Source organism: Eleutherodactylus coqui, chromosome 3 (genome assembly GCF_035609145.1).
Source record: "Eleutherodactylus coqui strain aEleCoq1 chromosome 3, aEleCoq1.hap1, whole genome shotgun sequence".
NCBI lineage: Eukaryota > Metazoa > Chordata > Amphibia > Anura > Eleutherodactylidae > Eleutherodactylus > Eleutherodactylus coqui.
Window position 1 is genome coordinate 205,458,719 of NC_089839.1, and position 21,841 is coordinate 205,480,559.

Genomic DNA, 21,841 nt, shown 5'->3' on the forward strand with positions numbered 1-21,841 from the left:
ACTGTAAGAGCAGTGAGACTATGGAACTCTCTGCCTGAGGACATGGTGATGGCGAAGTTCAAGAGGAGCCTGGGCATCTTTCTTGAGCGATACAATATTATATGTTATCATTAATAATTTCGGAAGGGTCGGTGATCCAGGGAGTTATTCCTATTGGGTTTTTTTGTCTTCCTCTAGATCAACATTTGGGGATAATAGGCTGAACTGGATGGACATATGTCTTTTTTCGGCTTTACGTACTGTTACTATGATTGCAGCATTACCAAATGTATGGTTGTACTACTGAAAAATATTGCTAGTAATTAAAACAGGTTTTTTTCAGTCCCTATCTGAGACTTGAAGTAGCGCTTGACTGATTGCATGTACAGTATGCTACAATGCTTCAGTACTGCAATATATCATACTTTTATAGGCATCCTATTAAGCCCTGCCACAGGCTATGGACAGAGCTTAATAGGCGAAATTCCATGGCTGCCCTGAAGACCTTCAAAAGGCTCCAGGCTGCCATAGTCACTGAATTACAGCAATCTCATCACAGGCGAGCTGTTTCAGTTGAGAGAGGGAGCCAATTAAATTCAGCTGTCACCAGCCATACCAGCGATTATCTCACCTGCGCTTCAAACAAAAGCCATTAAGTGAATAGAGGCGGAGCGGCCAGGGATCGTTCCAGCCCGCCGCCTCCATTCATAGTAAGCAGGCAGTCATTCAAAGATTGAGCGGCTCCTGTTTACACGGCCCAACAGTCGCTTGGGTTTCAAGTCTGCTAAAATCCAAATGACTTTGAGAACTGAGCGATTTTTGTCACTCGATGTCCTTTCGGCGACCACTTATCCACAGGATGATTATCATTGAAATTTGCAGTTTCCAGCGATAATATGGATGATAATCCCCCAGGTAAAAGGTACCTTCATCTCCGATCCCAGCAGCTGTCGGCCGTCATAGACAGCCAGCATCCACCGTGGATATAGCGGGCTCGGCTCCCAAGTGACACCCGACATACTCTGTACATGTACTGTGCATGTCAGGAAGGGGTACATAAGAGAAGGACTGCATTTGCCAGTCGTAGTATAATTTCCCCTGACGCACGCCTCTTCGTGTATTAGGCGCATCTAGGTACCTCCTTGCACCTACACAGAAATGTGTGCTAGGACCAAGCAGTTTCTGATGTAAATTGTAGGGCTCCTTCACACTGGCAATCGCCGCAAAATTGCAACTTATTTTCCCGTGATTTTTGAGCGTAGGCGCTGCTTTTTCTCACAAAAACATAGATGCCACTTGCGATTTTGTCGTGATTTTCTCATGGGGAAGACAATAGAAGTTTCTAATGTTAACAGCGCATCGTATAAAAATCACAAGTTCGTTCTTTCAGATGCGATTTAAAAAGAGGCTCCATGGGGAAACATGGGAGATCAGAAAAAGCAAAACGCAGAAAGTACAGCCCCCTGTCCACGAGCGGAGAATCATAGCGATTCTCCGCTCACGGGATTCAAATCGCATCATGCCGCGATTCTCCACGGTAAGCCTATCTACCAAATAGGCTCACCGCAGAGACCTGACAGGTCTCCTCCCCCGTCCCCCGCGGCGGAATATTGCTAGCGATATTCCGCCTCGGCCATGGACAGGCAGCCTAAAACCATTGAAAATCATTAGTTTCATAATTCTCCATTTTCATTCACTCTCACATCGCTCAAAAAACGCACGATTTTCTCACAAGTGTGAAGGCACCCTGGTATATAAAAAGCAAAATCTGTTTTTGTGTTGTACACAAATCCTGGTACAATTTGAGTTAAATTTTGCATGAGCGTTCGTCAGGTCCAGGTGACGAATATTGGCGTAATTAAAAATCGATAACTTCCTCTGTAAGTTTTGTTGCTAATAGCAACCAATCACAGCGCAGATTTCATTTCTTGTACTGCTGAAGTAAAATAAAAGCTGCTCTGTGATTGGTTGCTATGGGCAACACAGATCTTCTTTTGAACAGCTTTCATAAGAGTGCGGTGCTAGGCTCATTTTTGTGGCCCCCATTTGTATATTCCAGGACTGCTATTCATAAATGGCGCCATGCAACGGGTATATATCCTAGTTGTACATGGTGGTCATGCCCCCTCATGACAAGCCCCCCCCCCATTTTTCCCCAAAAGGGGCAATGCTTGCGCAGAAAGCCTCATGCCCCATTTACGCTGGATGATTGTTGTTCAGAGTTGTGCGAATTCCCTCGCTCCCTTGGAAATTTAAACTATAGTCGTCCTGTGTAAATGCATGCAGCGACCAAACCAGAGTTGTTCAGTGTAAACAGCAGTCGTTCAGTTCTGAATGACTGCTTACAGTGAATGGAGGCGAGCTGGGAAGGGGGGAATGCCAGCGATAGTTGCTCCTCTCCATTGAAGTCTCATCACATTGCTGCTACTATGTGGCAAATCCCTCCTGTGTGAACATGGCCCTACTGCTCTGCTCAACAACAAGGAACATTGATTACACTTCTATCCCGGATCTTCAGACATTCTGGATCACCAGACACAGGATTAGCTAGATCTCTCCTCCACCTTGTTGTGCTGGGCTGCTGAGGTGGGGCAGGTAGGTGGCCGCCCTCACTATGAGGAGTTGCGGATTGTGTAATATTAAGTGCTGAGGGTGGAGTTCTCTGCTCCTCCCTGCTGCTTCTCATACTCTTCTGCTCCCAGCAGCTGGATCCCTTCACCTCCTGGTAAGACTAGAACTTCCAGCCTCTTGCTGCTCCCAGGACACGTTCCTCAGCTACAGGCAGGTAAGAGATCCGAGGCAGCTGGGATCTTGTCTTTGGAATCGTTGTGGACTTTTGCTCTTGGCGAGCTGCGATCACTGAAGGGAACTCCACCTGTGCTTATCAGATCAGTGCCAGGGAGAGCAACTGACAACCAGCAGATTACTGGGCGGTATCCTGCGTCCCCAATACCTGACCAACAGATCACAGCGCTAGGATTGTTGTCTCAGGGACCTTTCACACGAACGGAATTACGCGGTCAAATCCTCCGCTGCGGAATTCCACAGCAAAATCTTTGGATTTTGATGCGGAATTGTAGACAGGTTTTAAACTATTTTTTCTATTCCGCATCAAAATCCACAGGTAGCCTGCAGATTTTGGTGCGGAATTTACTTGCGGTGCGTCATGCAGCCTGTTCTGTCCTGTGTGAGAAGTCTCTTACAGTGTTTCTTAGGCTCAACGCCCGATGGCGAACATCCCATGAGAGACTTTTCGCACAGGACAGAATTATCCACTGGATCCAGCACAGATGCAGATTTTGTCAATTAGTGGGGTTTTGATGTGTTTTTTAATTGCAGAATGCTTTTTGCAGGACGTCTTGTGTAATTTCTTACGTTTTATCACACAGACTTGTTAGAAATCCGCGACAATTCCACAAGACATCCTTAAATTCGCAGCAGAATTCAAGCCCCATGGGGATAACATTGTGACGCAGAAATGTCAGCGGTCCTAATGTTGTCCCGTGTAAAAGGTCTCAAGACTCTGTTCGCCTATTACTAGATCCGTCCCAAAAAGCCTGATCAAAATACAGCGGCATGCTGCGCTATCTCCTTTGAGAAAATGCCGGATAATTGTATGGATCCCATTACAATCAGTGGAGTCTGTCCGGTGCCATTCGGTTCAGTCATAGGACAGATCCATTCTCGTTTTCCTGCTCCCATGACTAAGAAGAAAGAGTCCATGAAAACAAGTGTGAACACTGCCTAAGGTGTGCCACATCTATTAGCGGTGGATGTCAGGCCGCCGCACGGACACAGAACAGAGGCAACACGCCATCTGTGGAAGGTCTGTTCCAGTATGTTGGTGTTTGGTAGGATTGGATCAGACATTGGAGTTGCGATGCTTTCCCTCTGAGCTGTCTGTAGTGATTTTGACCTCTGGTTGTAAATGTCAGACGACCGTTTTTGCGTTTGGCACTGGATGTTTTTGTCTGTGGTCAGTAGAAACTTTTAGTTTTGTCATTTCAGTAAACTCAACCAGGCAGAAGAGAGAAAGCTGAAACCCCCTCCAGCCAAGAATGTCTCCAGCTGCGGGAACTTCTGTGGAGGGCGGGGACTATACAGAATACTCAGATATACATTCCTGGTGAAATCCGTGCCAGGTCGCCTCTTCCATCCTCTCTTATTTCTGGGAAAGCTGGGTGACAACCGATATTGCTGCCATTACACCTCCCGCAGCCACTCTGCTTTCTTAGACGCCAAGACCCCCTCTGCAGTAGACTAAGGGCTCATTCACACACCCATAGTGCGGACCGTTAATACACAGCATATTCATGGATCAAAATACACTCATTCCATACATATTGGCGAATTATTTTTTTAAACATGCGTAAATGCACATAAAATCCCATCAACTTCTTGTGTAAATACACAGTGAATATACAGGTTTCCAGCATATTGATGCACGCCCATTCACTTCTATGGACTATATACCACGATAGGACATGCTGTGTTTTCTTTTCACACCACTGAAATTTGCGTGAAAATATATGCAGCTGTGAATGAACCCATTAAAAGCAATGGGTTCTATTAACTGTATATTTTACCTGTAATGCATTGCGTATATACGGCCGTGTGAATGACCCCATAAGCTGCAGTCACAGGGACTGATATCACACTTGCAAACATGCGACTTTTAGCCTGCGAGTGCGATGCGATTTTATATATATTTTGACTTCCCACGGAAAATAATAGGCGATGTCCCCCAAAAAATGGAACATGATTTTTCTATCTCTGACCATCGCTGTCAGAGAAAAATCATTCATGTGAATGAACAAATGGAAATCAACGTGTTGTTTTCACAAGCGAGCTCCTTCTATACCCCTATTGGATGGTACTTGTGCGTGAAGAACGCCCGTGTGAATACATGTTTATGGGGTTGGCCGTTCTGGCTTCTAGGAAAGCTTCAGGTTATCAGATCCAGATAAGACAGATGAACGGAAGATGGATCGGTGGGGAAGGGGGCACAGGTTATGTTACTTTAAGTACTGTATGTGCCCCCTGCCTGGCACCTTGTCATTGGCGTTAGCTGCTGCCCCCTGCCTGGCACCTTGTCATTGGCGTTAGCTGCTGCCCCCTGCCTGGCACCTTGTCATTGGGGTTAGCTGCTGCCCCCTGCCTGGCACCTTGTCATTGGGGTTAGCTGCTGCCCCCTGCCTGGCACCTTGTCATTGGCGTTAGCTGCTGCCCCCTGCCTGGCACCTTGTCATTGGCGTTAGCTGCTGCCCCCTGCCTGGCACCTTGTCATTGGCGTTAGCTGCTGCCCCCTGCCTGGCACTGACTTTCTGGATTGTGGCCATTTTTGCTCCCATTTTGGTGACAGTCGTGTTTATTACTTGAATGGAAAATGTGGCTTCATCAGGAGAGAAAAAAATTGTGTAAATCTCCTGACAGCCAGAAGTAAAGCGTCTCCACAACTCCATCATGGGAGAGGCAAAATCCTGAGCTGGGGGATACTGCTACTTCATTTACTTTCCTGCCAGGGTTTGCTGAGCCTTGTGGTGCCACACCTGAGGGGCAGTGAGTATATTGATATGAGCCAGGGGGTCTCCAGGAATTGGTTCCAGGGATTTTCGTGGCGCTCCTTTGTTTACTTACTTTCTCATTTCCTGTGTACTAAGTGTCTGGATCTTCGGGGTGACATCATTAAAGTGACGGCGCTCCCTGACATTACAGCAGGTGCGGCAGCTCTGCAGAGATTCAGCAGCGGCACCTGTCTCTTTCAGACATGCTGGGTCTTATAGTTCAGCAAAAGCCAGTTGCGAATTGTATTCATACAGTATTTGGATACCAAGGGGATGTTGCTGGAGAGGGTGTGCTGGAATTTGTAGTTCATGGGACTTTATACTTCACAAACCGAGATGCCGGTGGGCTATGCTGAGACTTGCAGTCCCCCAGCACTGGCTATCTGCCTGGGGTGTGCTGTAATCCTGCAGTCACCGACTACTTCATTCTGTAATAGAGGAATAAATTGTAATATGACAGCTGGAAAATGTCAGGAGTCGTCAAAGGAGCGGGTCACCGAGAGGAAGCGTAATGTTTACACACTGCAGCCACAAGAGCTGACGCTCTACCAACACCGGTCACATGCAGGAGAACTGGAGGAAATGGATATGATCACATGTGAGAGGATTAGATACAGCAGACGGTATCACACACACAATGGAATTATATGCAACTCATCAGGCAGTATCACACATGGCAGGATTAGATACACAGTTCAGCAGGCAGTATTGAGCACGATCGGAATAGGTACAGCAGCTCAGCAGGCAGTATCGCGCACGACCGGATTAGGTACAGCAACTCATCAGGCAGTATCATACATGGCAGGATTAGATACACAGTTCAGCAGGCAGTATCGCGCACGGCAGGATTAGGTACAGCAGGCAGTATTGAGCACGATCGGAAGAGGTACAGCAGCTCAGCAGGCAGTATCGCGCACGACCGGATTAGGTACAGCAGCTCAGCAGGCAGTATCGCGCACGACCAGATTGGGTACAGCAGCTCAGCAGGCAGTATCGCGCACGACCGGATTGGGTACAGCAGCTCAGCAGGCAGTATCGCGCACGGCCGGATTGGGTACAGCAGCTCAGCAGGCAGTATCGCGCACGGCCGGATTGGGTACAGCAGCTCAGCAGGCAGTATCGCGCACGGCCGGATTGGGTACAGCAGCTCAGCAGGCAGTATCGCGCACGGCCGGATTGGGTACAGCAGCTCAGCAGGCAGTATCGCGCACGGCCGGATTGGGTACAGCAGCTCAGCAGGCAGTATCGCGCACGGCCGGATTGGGTACAGCAGCTCAGCAGGCAGTATCGCGCACGGCCGGATTGGGTACAGCAGCTCAGCAGGCAGTATCGCGCACGGCCGGATTGGGTACAGCAGGCAGTATCGCCCACGATCGGATTAGGTACAGCAGCTCAGCAGGCAGTATCGCGCACGACCAGATTGGGTACAGCAGCTCAGCAGGCAGTATCGCGCACGGCCGGATTGGGTACAGCAGCTCAGCAGGCAGTATCGCGCACGGCCGGATTGGGTACAGCAGCTCAGCAGGCAGTATCGCACACGGCCGGATTGGGTACAGCAGGCAGTATCGCCCACGATCGGATTAGGTACAGCAGCTCAGCAGGCAGTATCGCGCACGACCAGATTGGGTACAGCAGCTCAGCAGGCAGTATCGCGCACGGCCGGATTGGGTACAGCAGCTCAGCAGGCAGTATCGCGCACGGCCGGATTGGGTACAGCAGCTCAGCAGGCAGTATCGCGCACGGCCGGATTGGGTACAGCAGGCAGTATCGCGCACGGCCGGATTGGGTACAGCAGGCAGTATCGCGCACGGCCGGATTGGGTACAGCAGCTCAGCAGGCAGTATCGCGCACGGCCGGATTGGGTACAGCAGGCAGTATCGCGCACGGCCGGATTGGGTACAGCAGGCAGTATCGCGCACGGCCGGATTGGGTACAGCAGGCAGTATCGCGCACGGCCGGATTGGGTACAGCAGGCAGTATCGCGCACGGCCGGATTGGGTACAGCAGGCAGTATCGCGCACGGCCGGATTGGGTACAGCAGCTCAGCAGGCAGTATCGCGCACGGCCGGATTGGGTACAGCAGCTCAGCAGGCAGTATCGCGCACGGCCGGATTGGGTACAGCAGGCAGTATCGCGCACGGCCGGATTGGGTACAGCAGGCAGTATCGCGCACGGCCGGATTGGGTACAGCAGGCAGTATCGCGCACGGCCGGATTGGGTACAGCAGGCAGTATCGCCAAAGACCGGATTAGGTACAGCAGGCAGTATCGCCAAAGACCGGATTAGGTACAGCAGGCAGTATCGCCCACGACCGGATTGGGTGCAGCAGCTCAGCAGGCAGTATCGCGCACGGCCGGATTGGGTACAGCAGCTCAGCAGGCAGTATCGCGCACGGCCGGATTGGGTACAGCAGCTCAGCAGGCAGTATCGCGCACGGCCGGATTAGGTACAGCAGGCAGTATCGCGCACGGCCGGATTGGGTACAGCAGCTCAGCAGGCAGTATCGCGCACGGCCGGATTGGGTACAGCAGCTCAGCAGGCAGTATCGCGCACGGCCGGATTGGGTACAGCAGCTCAGCAGGCAGTATCGCGCACGGCCGGATTGGGTACAGCAGCTCAGCAGGCAGTATCGCGCACGGCCGGATTGGGTACAGCAGCTCAGCAGGCAGTATCGCGCACGGCCGGATTGGGTACAGCAGCTCAGCAGGCAGTATCGCGCACGACCGGATTGGGTACAGCAGGCAGTATCGTGTACGGCCGGATTGGGTACAGCAGCTCAGCAGGCAGTATCACGCACGGCCGGATTGGGTACAGCAGCTCAGCAGGCAGTATCGCGCACGACCGGATTGGGTACAGCAGGCAGTATCGCGCACGGCCGGATTGGGTACAGCAGCTCAGCAGGCAGTATCGCGCACGGCCGGATTGGGTACAGCAGGCAGTATCGTGTACGGCAGGATTGGGTACAGCAGCTCAGCAGGCAGTATCACGCACGGCCGGATTGGGTACAGCAGCTCAGCAGGCAGTATCGCGCACGACCGGATTGGGTACAGCAGGCAGTATCGCGCACGGCCGGATTGGGTACAGCAGGCAGTATCGCGCACGGCCGGATTGGGTACAGCAGCTCAGCAGGCAGTATCGCGCACGGCCGGATTGGGTACAGCAGCTCAGCAGGCAGTATCGCGCACGGCCGGATTGGATACAGCAGCTCAGCAGGCAGTATCGCGCACGGCCGGATTGGATACAGCAGCTCAGCAGGCAGTATGACTCGATTAGATGCAGCATTTGTTTTGACATTTCTCATTTCCGGGAGCTCTGACGTCGGACATTTGGGATTTGAGGCCTGAGAACAGATTTATAGGATGTTATTTTCCTTGTCTAGTATCTGGCGCCATCGACAGATTCTCACTGATTATATTCTCTCCTGCGTCATTTGCGCACACAGCAGCAGCAGCTTTGTGATGCTGTTAACAAGGAATCAACTTTACAGGTGATCTGGGTATAGAGAGGAAAGTGAAGGTGACAGGTGTGTGTGCTGAGGGAACGGGCCATTAATGTGTGACCCAGGGGTGTAGCACTGGTGCAAATGTTCAGTTTGGGGGTCCCCTTGGCTCAGGTACAGCATTTCAGCTCTATGTATGGTAGTATACAGTACAGCTGAGTAATGCAGTTACCATTTAATAGACACCAGTTACCTCCAGTGATCACAGTAATAACGCCTTCTCCAACTGGAGTAGTCCTCTTTTTCCTTTTCTTCATTTGGATGCAGTCTGCCATGAGGACTTCTTTTAGCCATGCCTTGTCTCTGGATACACTTCCCATTTTGCCGCTATCTCGAAAGTCCTTATCACTACCGCCATAATACTTGTGTCCCACTTTGTGCTTTATCCAATAGTAATGCCTCCTTTATGCCTCATAAAATAAGTGCCCCCTCTGCACCCCTATGTCCTCATATATACCCCTACATGCTCACAAGCTGCCACTGAATAAACTTTAACACCTACTCACGCCACTGGAGGCACAGCGCACCCGGACTTCTCCTGATGCTCATACAGTACTGAGAGCTAGGAGACGGGGAGTAGTCAGACCCTGCGATTCACCTTGTGCAACCTATCATGTGGCAGCATGAGTAAGTGTTAAACTTTATTCAGTGTGCGCCAAAATTTTGGAGGATAGGTGCATAGCGAAGGCAATCTTGGGTGCTATTGTGACAGGGTGTGCCCATTGACTCTGGAGCTTGGTCAAAACAGCAACCTCTATAGCAATGTCACTGGTGTGACCCAAAGACAGGACCCACAATGAACAGTGAGGATGATAAGATCTCTCTATTAAATTGTTAGGCGGCATTCTCAGTAAATGGATAGGCTGTATGCTCAGTGATGTCATTGCTGTCTATAGTTAATGGATGTGCAGCATCCCCAGTGATGTCACCGCCGCTCTCTTGTTTTTCTATTGGCGCCCTACTGGCTGTAAAGATGTATCGTTTAAATGCGAGCCAACAACCGAACGACAATTGTGAGTTTCTTGTTCGCTTATCGTGCCGTTTAAACACTGATCACTCAGACAGGAATGAACAATCAGCACACGAGGGCTGCCCCTGCGTGAATGAGCTGGTAATGACGGCACCAACTCGTTCCGCCGGGGCAATGAGGATCGTGAGCTTCTCGGCCCGTGTAAAAGGGCCATACTTGTAGGATCTTTGTAATTTGACCTAGTCATTCCAGTGTTAACCCCTATGGGGGTGTATAATTCCCTCTCTCCTTACAGTCAGCCTCACCCTGAGGTTACAGGAATCTGCAGGTTATTGCTCATAGGAATGCAGGAAGTGCAATGGCTGCAGGTAACTGGAATCTGTGAATGATAGGGTAGGGCTCAGCCGCTCGGAGGTGTGGAGTCATACGGAGCGCGTCTGATATACCGAAACTGCCAAAACCACAGATCTCCATGAACGTGACGCAGTATGTGAGGCGCATGGCTGCAGCAGGGGATTCCCAAAAGATTTCTGTGTCCTGATTAGACCGCAGTAATGCTCTGAGGGGCTTTTATATGACACCCTGATGCTATTGCAATAATAATCACACTCCATAGAAGTTACATAGATCATTACTGAGGTGCTGCTTTATCTGGTTATGCAGAAATTAATGAGAATGTTGCACCAAGCAGGGGAGGGACAGGGCGGCTGCTGGTCATATCAAGGATATAATTATTCTCTACGAGAACAGAAAAGTGTGGAACTTATCATTATAGGGGTGATGATGTGGCCTATCAGGTCACATGGACACCATGGAGGGGGGCTCTCCTGATGGGGAGCAGTCAGAGCCGCGGCTATAGTGGGGCACGGAGGGAGCAGTGAGGGCTACAGACATACTGGGAGCAGACAGGGCTGCGACTACAACCGTGTGTGAAGAGAGATGCCGGGGCTGCGGCTGCAGTGGGGCGCGGAGGAAGCAGCCGGGGCTGCGGCTGCAGTGGGGCGCGGAGGAAGCAGCCGGGGCTGCGGCTGCAGTGGGGCGCGGAGGAAGCAGCCGGGGCTGCGGCTGCAGTGGGGCGCGGAGGAAGCAGCCGGGGCTGCGGCTGCAGTGGGGCGCGGAGGAAGCAGCCGGGGCTGCGGCTGCAGTGGGGCGCGGAGGAAGCAGCCGGGGCTGCGGCTGCAGTGGGGCGCGGAGGAAGCAGCCGGGGCTGCGGCTGCAGTGGGGCGCGGAGGAAGCAGCCGGGGCTATTGACTTCTATGGGGACCTTCTGGTGCGCAAATACTCAGAAAGATAGAACGTGTTCTATCTTTCTTTTGCACGGCTATAATGCGCACACCAAAATACGGAAATGTGAACTAACCCATTGACCTCATTGGGTTCTATTCTCTGCATGCGCAATAATGTCAGTGTGAAGCTGGCCTTACTGTGACGTAACCATAGTGGCTTCATTTTGCAGTGGCAACATTCATAGATGCACTTTAACCCCGTGTAATAAACGCCTACAAACAAGATCACAGGCAGCGGCTGGCACCAGAGGTAAGAAACAAACTGCCCCCCTCTTATCAGATCACAAAGCTATTCAGTAAAGGGTAATCTGCTATAGTGGGGGGGCAAATACTTGTTCTCAGCAGAGATTAAAAGAGCCCTACCCTACTCAGTCTTCTCTTCTTTTGCTGTGCAGGTGAATATATTCTATTGTTACCTGTTATCAGCCATCTCAAACTGGGGGGGAGGCTGACTGTAGGACAGGTAAGTATACTGGAGGACTGGATGTCACAGTTGACGGCATCACCGCTGAATGAACTTTCCCCGTCCCTGAATGTACGCTCTTGTTCACAAACAAGATCGCTTCTAGAACTTGTTGCATAATCGCCACCTGGGACGCGATCCAGCGAAACCTGGGAGACGACTGCATAGACTCTAAATATCACCACAGCTCCTCAGTTATTGTATGGACTTCCCCGAAGAACAGAGTATTTCAGGAGAGGAGTGCTGATCTTGTGGGAGGCCACAGAGGGAGAGCGGGGTCCCGGCAGCACAGAGGATGTCAGGAGAGGAATGATGCCCCCACCCCCTCACAGCACGAGTAGTGTTCATGTTTTGGGCCTATATGGCTGCCATACTGCTGGTCACCCAACTGTCTCAGGAGCAGATATAATCACTTAGGAAGTGCAGCTTACGCGTGTGCGTATATATTATATATTGTCTCTCAGCTATATACAGGGTCCCCAGGGGTGTTGCACAGGAGTATGAGCCTGCAGGACACTTCCGCCTGGAACTGCAGTTTATGGGGCGCACACTGTATTTATGGGGTGTGGGGTGTTTGCACTTTCCTGATTGGTGGTGAAAGGGTTACTGAGGCTATGAGGTTATTTTTGTCGAGGATTGTGAAGCATGCTGTAACCAGGAGGCGGAATTTCCTCAATTATTATAGCAGGATGTGGCGCTGAGCTGCCCGCACCGCGTCCTCGTGACCCCTACATGTTATTAGGTTAAATGCTAAAATTATATCATCGCAACCAATTATGAGCTTCTTCCATTTCCTGGAATTTGACTGGTTGCTACAAACAACGCCATATAACCTGCATATAAGCCCCTCCACCCCACCGGTGAATCTGCTGATTGCAGCCAAAACTTAGATGTAGAGTGGCAGGGCTGAGACTGAGATAATAGTCCTCATGTACTATTATCTGCATCGACAGTTGGATTAGTGGTCGATATGTCTGGATTATCGTTAACGCATTGGTTGAGTCTGGCACCTGCTCCTCGGTGACAGCTGCGCGGTTTGGCTGCCACACTTACACCCAGTTCTGTCTTCTGGTATAATTTTCGTTGTTCAAAACTCCATCCTTGGAGCTGAACACAGAAAATACTGGGAGCAGTGGAGACGGCACATGCTGGACCCAGGCAGCAGCAGATGACCCCATTGACTATAATGGGGTCCATCCAGCTCCTGGTATGCCACCTGAAACTTTCATAGACAAAGTAGCGCTGCTTTAGGGGTGAGTTGGGGGTAGTAAGATATGAGAGTAGTGCTGCTGCACTCACCCTTACAGAATAGAGCGGCTTGCAGGCATTGGGATAGCGGCCTGAGCACTGCGGTATTAAGCTTTATCCCCCCAGACCAGGACCTGGCCAGGAGGGGGATGAGGAGCACAGAGCGACACACTGAAGTGCCGGTGAAGTCCCCTCTGCCGGTCTTGTTCTACAGCTGGAGAGGGGAGGTGGCGCTGACTAGTGGTGCTATAAGGTGCATGGAGGTGCCAGTTTGAGCCCTGCTCCCTTGCCAGAGAAGTGGTGGGCAGTATAGAAAGTGCTATGGGGCGCTGGAAAGTGGGTTCTGTCATCAAGTGATGTCAGGCATAATAGAAGATAATGCAGGACTACGAAGCCTCCTAGTCTACAGGTCCTGCACGTGACTAGGGACCCTATAATTAGATTTTAAGCTGCGTCACAGCAGCAGAGCTGTGTAAGACGGCAGCCATGTCAGAGTAACCAATGACGTGGAGGCTGCTGTTTCTGTGAGGGTGGCGGGAGCAGTGTCTTCATGCTGGGGAGCAGCACAGGAAAGGGCTCTGATGACTGAGGGCTGAAGTGGATGATGAAAAGACCTGAGGACCAGGGGCTGAAGTTGCTAGCTGCCAGAGAGACAGCTCTAATGACCTGGAGGTTTGAAATGGCATCACTCTGCATGAAAGGAGAATGGAGTCTCCTTTCCCAGTAGCAGACATTACCAATAGCCTAGATTCAATGATGGTGCCGTTGACCCATGTGCGACAAAGCTGCAGGATGCAGAAGACCGGTTTAACAAGATGTTAGCAAGCGCTAGCTTGAGGCTATGAGAGACAAGTATAGACTGGGGGAGGGTATTAGTGTATCTTGACGCCACCAGAAGCTAGGGGTTTGACAGGGAAAACACCCCTCTCACCCTCTCAGCTCCCGATTGGTGGAATAGGTAAAGGTCCTACAAGGTGTGTGAATGGATATGGGGCTAAAGCGGCGTGCCATGTAAGTCAGCCACGCTCCCTCTTTCTTACTCAGCGCTGTGCTGCAGCCCTCTTAGGCGCCTCACTGTTACTGTCCCTGCTTCAGTCAGGCGTAGTCCATGTGGCAGTCCCCCGACGGTGGTCGGTCACTTGCCTTGTAATGCAGGCAGCGGAGTTGGGCGCGCAACTTTGTGGTGCCTGTTGTGCTCCTGCACGGTGCGGCCGCCGGAGGTCAGTGTCTGTGCCGCGGGGCCTGTGGGCTCCCTGCTGTGGCGATGAGAATAAAGTTACATCGGATGGTGGTGGTGCTGGGTGGCCGCCGCGGTGCTCTGCTGGACTCTGCAGCCGCCGCATAAGACTGTCTCCCTGCAGAGAGCGGTAGGTGCCAGCAACATCGGGAGCGCAGCAGAAGCGTCTTCAGAACGCTTTTGGCTCTCTGCTTCTCCTCGGTGGGGAGAAAGGCCGTTGCAGCAGGGCCCGCTGTATGTCTTTTTTCTGCCAATTTTAGTGACTTGGTTGCCATCTGTGCGTACCTGTATTTTCTTCTTCTTTTCTGTACTGTGGATGGTCCACACAGCTCGCCGTCAGACATGCGCAGTACAGATCTTATTTTTTTCTTCCCTCCTCAAGTAGAAAATTGCGATTGATTTCTGTTCGAGTGCAGCGAAAAGTATTTTTCAATAGCATGTTAAGGGCGGTATTCCGCAACGCAAATTAACTTATTAAAATCAAATGGGCCCTCGTGTGGCGCAGAGTGTTAAGGCAGCAGAAGCTTTCACTCACGACCTGAAGGTTGCGAGTTCAATCCATCCCTCTGAGGTCAGTAAAATGAGTACCCGGCTTGGTGGGGGTATAAATAAAAATGACCTGAAAGCGCTGCAGAATAAGTTGGCACTATGCTTTATTTATTTATTTTTTAATGTTCTGTTTTTTCCCCAGCTGACACAGTACTACTCTTCGAGATAGGGTTTTTTGTGGAGTGAATGTTTGTAAAAAAGAAAAACTTGTACAACTTTTATTCAGATCTTTATTGAAAAGACACAAAATGCAAGTAAATATTTGGATTTGAGACAAAACGAATCAGAACCTAGTAAGATTCTTACATAAACGTAATACACAAATGATGCTGTTAATGGGAGGGATGAGCCCGATGCTCAGATAGCAGTTCAATATTTGGCTTCAAATGAGTGAGGTATAGTCTCAAATCTCCACCTCCAGTGATTTGCAATCGATTTCTTTTTTGTAAGAAGATTGGTGACCGCGCTAAAACCCCTTTCCAAGAGGTGTAAAGATGGAAAAGCTATCAAAACCTTTCTTGCGATAGTCCATAATGCAGGATAAGCAGCAGGTACGCACGCAATGCGTTGCTGCCGATATGAAAACTTGTAAAAATGTGCACATGAACAGCACACCACAAAGCAGATAGGTATAGTTTGCGCTAAAACTTCTTGGGCTCTGGCGGATCACGTGAAAATGATGCGCAGTAGAAACTTTATAGGTAATTAGCTACTGCGCAGGTCTGTTTTGTCTATCACCAGAGCCCAGGAAGTTTTGCGTGTATTCTACATAAACATAGAAACGACTTGCCTCCTTAATATTTCATAAAATTGTTTATTATAAGTATTATGTACAATCTGTGTAAGGTGGATTATGTCATTTACAGAGCGCCTAAATGTTGATGATGACCTGCCTAAATGGAGTCCGCTCACGTGGACCCTTATTTACTTTTTGCACACCCCCAAATTTTTTTCTTGCTGACATGGAGCCCCAGCAAGTCAAAATCGACCCCTGGGGGTCCATATAGACCACTTTAGGAACCACTGCTCTAGATCATACAAAAGTGGGAGCCTGTCAAAGTTGGCATCCCAGTTGGTCCCATACATGTTCATATGGCGACTTGACAGGCCGCAGAAGTGTGACAATGTTGTGGAGACATTCCTGTGACCCCCTTGTGTGTGCGGCCGAGCATTATCCTGCTGGGAAATGCCTCTTGATAGCCGCCATGAGAGGAACACATGTGGCTGCAGGATGTCCTGAACATATCGCTGAGCTGTCATTGTCCCTCGTACCACTACTAGGGGTGACCAACTGTTGTATGCGATACTTCCCAGACCAGCAGGGGGCAGTGTGCTGCTCCACAGCAAAGGCAGGATTGAGGTGCTCACCCCGAGGTCTCCAGACATGAACAGGGCCGTCGTCAGTGTCCAAACTAAACCTGGATTCGTTGCTGAAGTCAACTCGGTTCCGCTCCATAGCTTCCAGTTTTGTAATTTGTGACACCCCTGCAAACAGAGGTGATGGCAAGTGTCAAATTAGTACATGTAATGGGCGCCTTGAAACCAAATGTCTGTCAGCCAAGCCCCTGGAAATGGATCCGACAGACACAGGAGTATAAGGGTGGCACCACCTGTCTCTGGATGGTGGACAGCGAAACAGTTGGAGCTGCTCATACTTATCAGGCGATCAAACGATCCTCTCTACTGGTGGTCAGTTGAGGACATCCTGAGCCCCCCGGTCGCCTTGTGTGTCTTCTACTGGACCCAACCCCTCCTAACAGTCTGGTCAGAACGGCCCCGGTGGGGGACAATTCATCAATACAACCATCCAGCTTCTCACATCCCAATAATGCGCCCCTCTCAGACTCTGGTAACGGGTGACATCTCTTCTCTGCATCGTAGAGGCGTCTAGTGGCCAACAAGCTCTACACAAGCGGAAGAAGAGGTCACTACACACAAGGAGCCTACGAGAGCCTTTTATAGGCCGGGGGGGGGGGGGGGGGGAACCACTTGTAGGGCCTCAGGTGACAAGACTGTTCATCTAATCACCACAACTCCAAGCATTTGTATATCTGCCTGAGATGTTTTTTTGCATGCCGAGTTTTTCAGCAAAATGATAATTTCTAGGGGCAGGATTGTTTTTGACAAAGAGTACAGTAGTGTGTGACGATGAGTATGGAGCTCTACAAGAATAGTCATGAAGGAGTTTGAAGTGCCTTGTCTCACTGAGGGTTCCCCTGACATGTATATGTATAGTTCAATGTCACAGCTCTACCGTAAGGTGAAAATCAGAGAAAATATGGCATAACAGAGCAGAACTGGGCAAAAGACTTCTAAGGTCAAGACTCGCTTTATGAAGAACAGATATTTACTCATGGTCATGTTATGTCATGCATCATTTCAGTAACTAGTACCCTCCTATGGAGCAATATAATACCAGTTCGTTCAGTAAAGTTTTTTGTTTTTTTTTAAAGTGTGCTGCCTCCGTCTATCACTGCCGCGCCATAACACACCACCTGCCTGCTTCACGGAGACAAGAATTCCACGGCCCCTCGTATCAAACACAAGGAAATATAATTATATATAAGCACTATATATAGAATGTATATCTATAGAGACTGTAAGGCCAATGGGACATTTAGGAGCAGAGGCCACATGGGATTCAGGCATTAAATGGTTAAGAGGGCGCTTGAGTACCTTGCCTATGCTGAGAGGACACTTCTGGGTCAGCGGAGGAATCTGTGACCACTTTCCAGAACATCTGCCTGGAGAATCAGGTGACCTGGTGACAGCTCTGGATTGGCTGTCCAGTGGCTAGCGGGAGGATCTGGAGCCCATCAGAAGAGGAGATGTGGGAGCCCGGGATCCAAATGTTAACAGAAGACTGGACGTCTCCCCGCCCTCCATCCTCAAAGTTGGCTACAGTCGCTGTATTTGTTTAGGCGGGTTGTTGTTGGACATTGTTTGAATAGTTTAATTCAGTTTTGGACATGGCAGACTTGAGTCTGTATGACTTGGAGCTCCTTCACACGAGCGTATATGTATTTGCGTGCATCTATGCGCTGCGTTTTTGCAGAACGAACTATGCTTTTTTGCTCGTGTCGGCGTATTTTACTGTACTTTTTCCACCAGTAGGGCATGTTCATTAGCGCACGGCAGAAAAGACTTGCCGCTTAAAATGGCTAATTAGTTCCAGATGTATGTTTTGTTTATTTATTTTTTTTTAGCAGAATTGCGCAGCATATTACGCATCTCCTTGTGTAATGAGTCTGTATTTACACACTCCTCTTTGACTTCAATGAGGACCTTTGGCTCGCAAATGCACAGAAAAGTAGAGCATGTTTAATTTTTTTTTCCTGTGACTGAAATGAGCGCACAAAATGTGAGCATGAAAAAACCTTTATAAACTTGGTGTTGCCAGAATCGTGCCGACCCAGAGAATAATGTAATCACATTAATTATTTTGCACACTGAACACCGTAAAAATTAAATCCAAAAAACAAATGAGTTTTATCCCCCCCCCCAATCTCCCTTAAAAAAACTAAAAAGCAGTTCTACAATACATTATATGTACCCAAAATGATACCACTAGAAAAATTCGCTGAAGCTGCCCGACCTCACAATGTGCTGAAGTATTCACTTAGTAAACGCTATCGAGATGAGGGATCTGTACATGTTGGAGGAGGAAGGAAACAAGCTATCAAAGGAAGATGAATCTTCATCTCTGCGTGTGACTGGGGTATAAGACATGGGTGGACCTTAGGATTGTGGTGGCAGCTCTGCGTACGACTGAAGTAGAATGCCCCACTTCCATGGGACTGTCGGCTAAACTATCTGCACGAGCGGGTGACGTCACCGCTAGTTGTTGGCACTCATGCTGAACGTTTAGTCCGACAGATGACCGCTGAGTATCGCTCTCTTCTCGCTCAGCGCTTCACATTCTACGTTAAACACTGAGCAGGCAGCGAAAAATGAGCGAATCAGCGATGATTCTTATGCTGGTTGAAAATGAGCGACAAACAAAAAGTAAATGAGTAGTGCACGAATGTCTTTGCATGCAGACGTAATGATGATCGTGCGTTTCATTTGTTTGAATTAATTTTGCGCAATGATTCTTCTGTGTAAATGGCCCTTAAGACACTGATGGATCTCAGGATTGCGCCGGCAGCTCTGGTTGTGACGGGCATATAAGATATGATGCTAAATTATGTAATTGCAGTATTTCCTCCAGTGTAGTCTTGCTGCAGCTCCTCCTTTCTGTCCTGACTTTTCGCCTCATTCGCCCTGCTGTATAGCTATATGTGGCAGTCACCAGGTAATGCTGACCAGTTCTGCATTTCTCCACAGGTTCCATACCATGGCCGCTTTCTGTCCATCCCTTTGTCTTCCTCTGGGATGAGCGTGGACCTGTCTCCTGCCAACCTTCATGATGTGGATGTGTTCTTGGATCCTCTTCATCTTCTGGGCCTCCTCAGCCTCTACATGGCAATGTCCAGACAGACCCTTCGATTCTCTAGACCGTGACGTCCACTACATATTGCCCAATTTCACTGCTCCAGGTACTATTCAGAATGTAGCTGCCAAGGAAGAGCCGGACTCCTTACTGTTCCTCACCACCACCAACCGCCTGCAGGTTGTCAGAAGCACCGACCTTCACCTCCTACAAGACCTCATCACCGGTCCCACCAACCACTCAGAGTGCACACTGTGCTCCAAATGCGTGATGGGCAGTGCCCACCCAGGGCAGGAGGAGAACACAGCCAGCCAAGTCTTGGTGCTGGATCCAGAGGAGGACGTCCTGTATCACTGCGGATCCTCTTTACACGGACTCTGCTTCTCACATGAGTTTGATGACTATGGAATCTCTTCTTCTTCTTGTCTGTTCCGTCAGGAGGATAACACTCTATCGTTGTGCCCAGACTGTATTACCAGTCCTATGGGCACAATGGTCAATGTGGTACTACATTTAAATTATGTCTACTTCTACGTGGCATCTTCTGTGAATTCTGACGTAATGAAGAATTACAGCACAACGTCCGTGTCTATCAGACGGCTCCTTACACATGGAGACGGCTTTGCCAAAAACTTCCACTCACTGACAGTCCTCCCACCATTCCAGGACGTTTACCCCATCCGCTACGTTTACACCTTCAAGACCTCCGACTATGTTTACTTCTTGACTGTGCAGCCAGAAAGCCTCCAATCCCGAACCTATCACAGTCGACTGGTACGTCTCAGCGCCAAAGAGGAGGAGATGAAAAGGTAAGAACCGCTACCCTGGGGAAGGAGTACAATATCTACACCTGCTGCCCATAGCAAATATCCTACAGCTCTCACTTTAGAGGGTGGACAGAAAATTAAAGCGCCTGTATAGTTGAAAATGAAAATTGGATTATACATTACTAACCCATAGTGGCCTACCTGGTGTCCTCCACAAGATCTATTCTGCCACCATGTATAGCGTAGTCTGAGACTGTGGTAGCCATATTGTGATGACTGCAACTTGGAAGTTGAGCGAAAGCAGGAAGGGTCACGAGTAGGCCCCCAGATATAAGGACTGTATCTGCCAGTATAAACAGACTGCACAAGCGACCTCTGACATTGTCTGCTTAATCAAATGAAAATCATTTGGTGTAAGCGGACCGTTGAAGTGGATTCACACTTGGCAAAATTGGTGCCAATTTTCTGTAGCAGAATATCTGCACTAAAATCCATATTATTTCCCCGTCAAAATCGGCACCTTTTGCTGTTGCGTTTTGGTGCAGATCTGCAGCTGATTTCATTCTTTCAATAGGCGTGAAAATTGCTGGTGATCCACCCCAAAGTATGTACTCTGAGAGTGGCAGACTGCCGGCAGAGGCAAGAAGATATTTGGTGATGGGGCCAAAGATGTAGGAAGGGAAGATACTGCTCGGCCTGTCAGTGTGCCTGGATGACATCTAAAGGAGCTTTTACACGGAAAGATCATCATTCCGATTCCCATGATCCACCGAGAATCTGAATGGTTATCGTTCTGTGTAAATACATGCACCGACTGAATGACAAGTCTTTCGCTTCTCGTTGGTCATTCAGTTTCTGCATGCATAATACTGAACTACATATCGTTCTGTGTAAGACTGCCTGCGTGCTGTGAATGGAGGCGGGCGGGCCGGAATGATCCCCATCGGCTCCACCTCCATTCACTACCGCACCTCCATTCAGTCAGCAAAGCTCATTCCTGTGTATAGGCACAGGAACGATTAGCGCTGGAACAAGCGGTTACCCAACAGATGGTCCCATGTAAAAGCGCCCGTAGGTAGCCTATGCATTTATACAGATAGATACATTAGCCAGCTTCTTATATGGAAGTATAGATAAGCAATAGGGATGAGCGAGTATACTCGCTAAGGCACTACTCGCTCAAGTAATGTGCCTTAGCCGAGTATCTCCCTGCTCGTTCCTAGAGATTCGGGGGCCGCCGCAGCTGACAGGTGAGTTGCGGCGGGGAGCAGGGGAGAGCGGGCGGGAGAGACAGATCTCCCCTCCGTTCCTCCCTGCTCTCCCCCGCAGCTCCCCGCCCCGCGGCGGCACCCGAATCTTTCGGGACGAGCGGGGAGATACTCGTCTAAGGCACATTACTCGAACGAGTAGTGCCTTAGCGAGTATACTCGCTCATCCCTAATAAGCAACAAACAGTATTTACGCCAATATGTATTAGTGCTGTTGTGGGGGAATGACTGTGGGCCCACTCTTGCTCAGGGCCCACTGGGGGATTTACCTGTTCCCCCATGGGCCAAACTTGCCTGCACTAGGCAATAAATGTATTTGGTAAAGCCCCTTAAGGCCTTGTTCACACTGCTGAATCCGATACCGATTTTTTTTCCATGTGGATTCCACCTCTAAAAGCTTTGGCAGCAATCCACGACTGCCGCGAATCCACACATGAATTTATCTCTATGAAAGAGCAAAATCCGCATGTGCATCTACATTAAAAGGGTTTACTAGAATTACAGTTTATCCTCCATCCACAGAATAGAGAATAACTTGCTGATTGGTAGAGATCTCACTGCTGAGACCCCCACCGATCC

The 21,841-nt window shown here is 49.6% G+C and overlaps 1 protein-coding gene across 1 annotated transcript in view; it reads left to right on the forward strand.

Annotated features, from left to right (window-relative positions):
• Nucleotides 1-2,636: 2,636 nt before the first annotated feature.
• MST1R (macrophage stimulating 1 receptor) overlaps nt 2,637-21,841 on the forward strand; it is a 36,100-nt gene continuing 16,895 nt past the window's right edge. Inside the window, exons 1-2 of the mRNA XM_066596864.1 lie at nt 2,637-2,764; nt 19,122-20,036. Of these exons, the coding sequence (XP_066452961.1) occupies nt 19,201-20,036 (836 nt within the window). The 5' untranslated portion in view covers nt 2,637-2,764; nt 19,122-19,200. The remainder of the gene's footprint in view (nt 2,765-19,121; nt 20,037-21,841) is intronic.